The following is a 6000-nucleotide window of genomic DNA, read 5'->3' as shown; positions in this document are numbered from 1 at the left end:
GCTTAAGTCAGTTGATAGGACATTGCATTATATATACAGCGGAACGAAGTTCGAACACCGGTCATCCCACTTAGCCACTAGGCTACTTGACAAAAAAATAAAATTTAGGGGCACCATTGCCTTGTCCCCTTATTAGCTCTGTCCCTAGCGACGGAGATTAGTGATCGGCTCATCGTTAATGACGATGGAAACTTCCGTCGAATATCATACTAACAAAAAAAAAACCTCTCTCAAAATATACAAAAAAAAAAAAAAAAGTTTATTTTTTTGATCTAGTTCCTCCCTCCAAAATCCTCACTATTGCTCTCCTCCTCCCTTCCAAACTAGCAAACAAATGCGGTTTGGAATTGAACTGCAATGCTTTTCCTTCCTCACTCTAATTTCGGTGTCAGGTTAGGAATTCAAACACAATCCCCTGCTTCATTCATTTTTTTATTCTTATTTACGATCGCTGAAATCTTAATTTAAATTCGATCATTAGGGTTTCTTACTGTTACAGCATCTCAATTTCGTTCCACTCTCTTGATTTTCCCCTATATGTATATAATTTTTTCATTTTATACGAATTTAGTGTCAAGTTTTTATTTATATTTCCCCATTGTCATTGATTGCATATCTATCCGTGTGTATGCCATTTTCATTTTAATGTCAGAAAATGGTGTTGAGGATTGGGACCTATCAATTAATTTAAGGACTTTGTTCCTGTACACTGATTCATTATCAATTCACATTTGGTTTCTTTTGTGACCCTTGTTACCATTGAAAAAGCTTGATGATTTGTTAAATTAATGCATTATCATTTGTTCTCCAACTATAATTTGGGGATTTATTTTGATAAGTTTGTTTGGTGATAACAAAAATCATTGATGCAGGTGTGTCCTTTGTTTGTTAAAGATATTAATAAGAGGTGTTGATTTCATTATTTTGTTGGTGGATTTTATCGTAGCTGACATGGAAATAGGAGTAAGACAATGACAGAGTGGTATGTACACTCTCTGGTCACTATTATAAGCAAAAATCAATTTTTAGATTTCTTGAATAACTGATGTATTTGGTCGATAATATTGAATAACTGATGTATCTAGTCTATAATATTAAATAATTGATGTATCTGGTTTATATTATATAGACTAGATACATTAGTTATTCAATGAATCTAAAATGTGATTTTTTGCTTATAATACAGTAGTGATTAGAGGGCATAACGTTTGCTTTATTGAGCATGAGAATTGTGAATCTAACTCCTCTAAAGTTAACAACACGATTTAAAGTGTAAAGTGTGTAATATAAACCATATTAGGAGATGATATTACATGCACATGTATATAACAAATCATGAGTGTGTTTTTTCATTATGTGCTCACTTTACTTTCTGCTTACTTTAGAGGAACCAAATCTACAATTCAAAATTATCATGTGTCTGAATCAGGGTAGTCAATCCCGTGGGATCCCGGTGGAGTGGAGCGGTTGCTTGCCGCTGTGGGATGGCTGCGAGCGACACAGTTAGCCTTAGCGGCTGCTATAGCCGGGTTAGTGGCTATCCCACTATCCGCAGTTAGCCTTGGGAGGCATAGCTTGTTACTCAGCTGCTTTACTTAAATATTATGCCATGTCTACTTGGTGATTCTTAAGTCAAATTTCTTTAACCCTTTTCATTGTATCTGCAAGTTAAAAGGATATAGAATCCGAGTTTCTAAATTTTAATGGGAGATACTTTGATATTTGGTTGTGTCTACCTACTATCTTTAATGATATCTTTGGTATTTGGTACAAGTTAAAACAGAAATTTATGGCATTTCTTATTTGTGGGTCCAAAATCTACTCTATTTTGAAAGATTGAATTAATCAGGATTATGGAAGTCATCACTAAGAATGAACACCTCAAACCCAGGTGAACATCTAATGGTCTGTATTGAATTGAATTAGATTGTGATTAGAATATGAATCTAGCATTTGTTTTCCAGCTTTTGAGAGTCTAGTATATGGATGTGGAGGCTGCATCTAACTGATCCACAATCGGTCGAGCCTCCATAAGTACCATATTTATTCAAAATTAGAATTTAGAAGTTAAAAAACAAAATACAAACTGAACATATTTATTCAAACCATCCCCAAACAAGGGCTGTTGTATCATCTAACTCATTATGATGAATAGCATCATTTATAAACATGCACAAAACTAATAAATTGATGTAAGAACCATCACCAAAGTAGAGATGTGCTATAATTTCCAAGTACTAGTAATGATTTTTTTTTGGCTACAGGCTTCCCGAAGGAAAGTCTAATTATAGCAAAATCTTAACTCTTCTTATTACCAATAGACTCACAAGATGAAACATTTCATAAATGCTGCTGATATGGTGGCTCCAACATCCACAGATTTATAAGTACAGTATATATCCATATAAAATTATAAATATTGTTTTTCCAGTGGATCAAGTAAGGATTATGGATTGTGTATCCCTTTCCAAAATCCTTTCCCTTAGCATTTATGGAGCAAAGAACGTTAATGAGCATGAGGCTACACATACAATATGCATTCAATGTGGATGTAAATGTACTAAAGGTAGTAGATTCAAGCAAAGCCATTAATAGAGTTTGGAGAGTGGTCAGGGGTTGGGTAGTTGGAAGCAACTGTGTCACACCACTGGAAATATTTTGCCATTTTTTTTTAATATAGAATTTGTTAAGTTATTAATGTGTCAATGTTTCGCAAATCAGAGTACTAGAAGTTATTAATTAATAATACTAACTTCTAACTGTACAAACCTACCATTTGCCATGTTGTAAAAAATTGCTGTTCTTTAGTCTCTGTAGGGCCTTTAGATCAGTGTGATGATCTTGATTAATTTTCTGCAACTTAAATTCTTGTTACTATTAGTATATAGTATGATGTTAAATTGTTGTATTCATTTAGGTATTGCCACATCAGCTGGTTTAGATTATAGAAGCACATTGCTCTTGTATTATTTTTCTTGCAGGAGCTCACAAATGAAATTTACTGTATGCCTAGATGTGGGGATGTGAATAATAAGTATCCTCCAGACAAAAATAACTTTGGTACACTTTGTTTCAGAATTGATTTTGCATCAGCATTTTTGTTTGACTAAATGTGATAAAAATTTGATTTTGGAGTATAATGAAAAATCATCCAAAAATAAACTAATTCACTTCAATCTCAAACATATAGTTGGGAGTAATTATATCTTATTTTTGTTTTTGGAGGGAATGTTGAAGGAGAATTACATCTTAACAAAAATGAAAAACTCCAATTAACAAACTCTTATAAGAGGAAAGATGATAAATGAAGAAAAACTTCCATTTTGCTAAAAAATAATCAAAATATAATTGAATACCATAACAACACGTAACCGAGACTACTTGTTTGAAGACGCATTTCCAGCAAAATGTACAGGTGGAGAAATTGTTTTAATAATATTGCAACACTCTTTTCTCTTTCGCACTACCTGTTTTACAGGTAGAGCAAAATTATTCTTCCTGGGAAAACAAAGTGATAGTAGTTTTTAGGTGAAAAATCACATTAATCAAGTTGAACATTTTATTCTTCTATGGATTAATGAAAATGGTCTTGGTTAGTTTCAAATCTTGAAAGAATCTACTGATATTCTGCTCCTGCAACATGGATAAATATAGATGATCGAGTCGAATATGTGGATAATATTATGATATGATTATTTACTAGGCTAGACATATATAACGAAACTTGGTCTATTTAACATGGAATAAGGAGAAAAGAACAAGATAGATAACATAGGATTGGTCCATGCCATGCTGCTGTATATAATAAAGCTTAGAATTTCTAGATGAGTAGTATCTGCACGTTCCTAACTAGAGCAGAAGAAGCTGCACCTGCTCTTCAAGAATTTTGAAGGGTTCTGATCTGGTGAGTGCATGAATTTGCAGTTAGGACAAGCAGGTGATGATTTGCATAGCATTACCAACATGTGGCACTGCATGCAAACTGTTGCAACCATCTCTTTGTAATCTCCCTCGGATGTCGTCAACCACGACAGAGAACCATTTAAACCACCTGATGAATCTTTCTTACACTTGCTTGATTCAAAACAAAGATCATCACGTTGAGTCAAATTCTTAGGTGAATTACCAGAATTCTGTTTTTCACTTATGTTATCGTTTTTCCTTTGTGATTCACATGCCAGGTTTAACTCAAGGTCTAAGCTCATATGATCAGAAGGAGGTGGTCGGAGGCTTCGTTTCGAGTCTTCAGTCGCCGTTTGATCCAGTGATCTTGTGTTACACAACTGTATCTGCCCTGACTGCACATAAAAAAGATTTTAGATTGATATCATAAAATATGCTATAATTGAAACTTTGTAATTTTTTTGACAATATATAGCTATATACAACACATTTATACCTGAATACTAAGGTATTGACACCATTTATCTGAAGGAAACATGGTCTTGAGGCGAGGCTTTATATCAAAGGTGGATTTCCCTTTCTCTAAATTTATTTGATCTTTGAAGAATTCTTCAGTAAATGGTTCTTCCAACTTTCTTTTCTTCGATGAAGCTTCAAATTCTTCATTAACTTCAGTTCTTGGACTCATGGAAAGCGCTTTGTATAAGGACACCATAGCTTCAAATGGTGGTTTGTGGTTGTGTGTGTCTCTCTATCTGTTAGTGATCAAATGTAGAACAAGAATTGGGTGTTTATATAGAGGATTTAATGTGTCTATCTATCTATCTATCACTTATAACTGCAAAGGAGAATTTAATGTGCTTAAAAGTTGAAAGTCCAAATAGAAGGCCTTTGCTTACGTGTAACGTGCTTTCCTATGTTGGCTCTTGATTTTTAATTAATTTATTACTGAATTTTGAGCAATTAAGTCTTATATTTGATTCTTCTTTTAATATGAAAAATTGTGAGTAAAAGATAGGAGATCATAAATTCATCCACATTTTTTTAACTCTTCGGTTGTTTGGAGAATGATTCTGGTAATCCGAAGTTGAGTTGAGAGGTAAATAAAATCTCATAAAAATTGTTTCTCTAGATATCAAATTCGGGTTCTTTGGAATGACTCATCTTTAGAGAGAGTTCATTAACCATTTGAATTCAATAACTTGTTTAATGCATCCACATTTTCTAAATGATACATTACGTTATTGATAAGTGCTAAAAAGGAATTAATTTTCATACATTATTTAAGCACTTATTAACTTGTTTTAGCAAGTAATTCAATGGAGAAACTTAACTATTTGTAAATATTGGTTTGAAATAGTAAAACAACATTTTTGTCCATTTTTACCGAATTCCTACCATTTTTCTAGGAAAATAGGAGTTTGATGAACTTATTAAGTTTCGTTGCCCAGCGACCAAAAGTCAAAATGTACCCCGTTTTTCTTGCCTCGATCGACCATCAAGCGAACGCAAACATAAGGTACCAAGTTCTGCTCATCAGGACTTCGCTCAATCGACAAAGAAGCGAACAAGAATGTCCCAAGTCTAGAAATTAGTAGTAGTTGCTCAGCGACCACACCCTCGCCGAGTGAACAAGGCCGATAAAAGGGCAAGTGGGCAAGTAATCTATGAGTTGGTCTTTCCCTCATATAAAGAAAGCTTGGTTGCTCAACGAACCATGTCTGTCTAGCGATGAAATGATTTACTTCCACCTATAAATAAAGCTCAAACTCAATGTAAAAATCATCAATGCCAACAGAGAGCACGAAATATAGTGAGTAGGGGCTAAAAGAGTGGTTTTCCACCACTGTGGAGGGCTTTGGAGCTTTGCTTTCAAGTCTTTGATGCAATCTCCTCTATTTCTTTATCATTTGTAAGTTATGCTCATGAATATTAGTAGCTAAACCCTCTCTTATGTCGAGATTATGTTAGTTACATTATCTATATTCTTAATGTAAATATGTAATCTGACTGGTTTATATATAAAGTATATTTTTATATTTTATATAATAATAATAATTAATTTCATTAGTTTTTGTTGTGGATGAAAATTGAATC

General features: G+C 33.5%; 1 protein-coding gene and 1 long non-coding RNA gene across 2 annotated transcripts; one reads left to right on the top strand and one right to left on the bottom strand.

Moving 5' to 3' along the window:
- Nucleotides 1-291: 291 nt before the first annotated feature.
- Nucleotides 292-3415, top strand: LOC123896984. The gene is made up of 3 exons (XR_006804716.1): nt 292-392; nt 873-982; nt 1430-3415. It is a non-coding gene; the product is annotated as an uncharacterized LOC123896984 (long non-coding RNA).
- A 240-nt stretch (nt 3416-3655) lies between these two features.
- Nucleotides 3656-4713, bottom strand: LOC123896983. Its single transcript, XM_045947455.1, has 2 exons — nt 4400-4713; nt 3656-4298 (listed from the first exon to the last, which is right to left on the bottom strand). The coding sequence occupies exons 1-2, from the start codon at nt 4616-4618 to the stop codon at nt 3846-3848; spliced, it is 672 nt and encodes a 223-aa protein (XP_045803411.1). The 5' UTR covers nt 4619-4713; the 3' UTR covers nt 3656-3845.
- Between the last annotated feature and the right edge of the window lie 1287 nt (nt 4714-6000).

This window comes from Trifolium pratense, linkage group LG7 (assembly GCF_020283565.1).
Source record: "Trifolium pratense cultivar HEN17-A07 linkage group LG7, ARS_RC_1.1, whole genome shotgun sequence".
Lineage (NCBI taxonomy): Eukaryota > Viridiplantae > Streptophyta > Magnoliopsida > Fabales > Fabaceae > Trifolium > Trifolium pratense.
Note: the sequence above shows the minus strand (reverse complement) of the source record. Positions and strands in the feature narration are given on the sequence as shown.

Excerpts from the sequence above, each read along its gene's own strand:
- LOC123896983 (XM_045947455.1), bottom strand. The coding sequence starts at position 4,618 with ATGGTGTCCTTATACAAAGCGCTTTCCATGAGTCCAAGAACTGAAGTT. Across the intron at positions 4,299-4,399 it reads GTCAATACCTTAGTATTCAG|TCAGGGCAGATACAGTTGTG; the intron begins GTATAAATGTGT and ends TTTTATGTGCAG.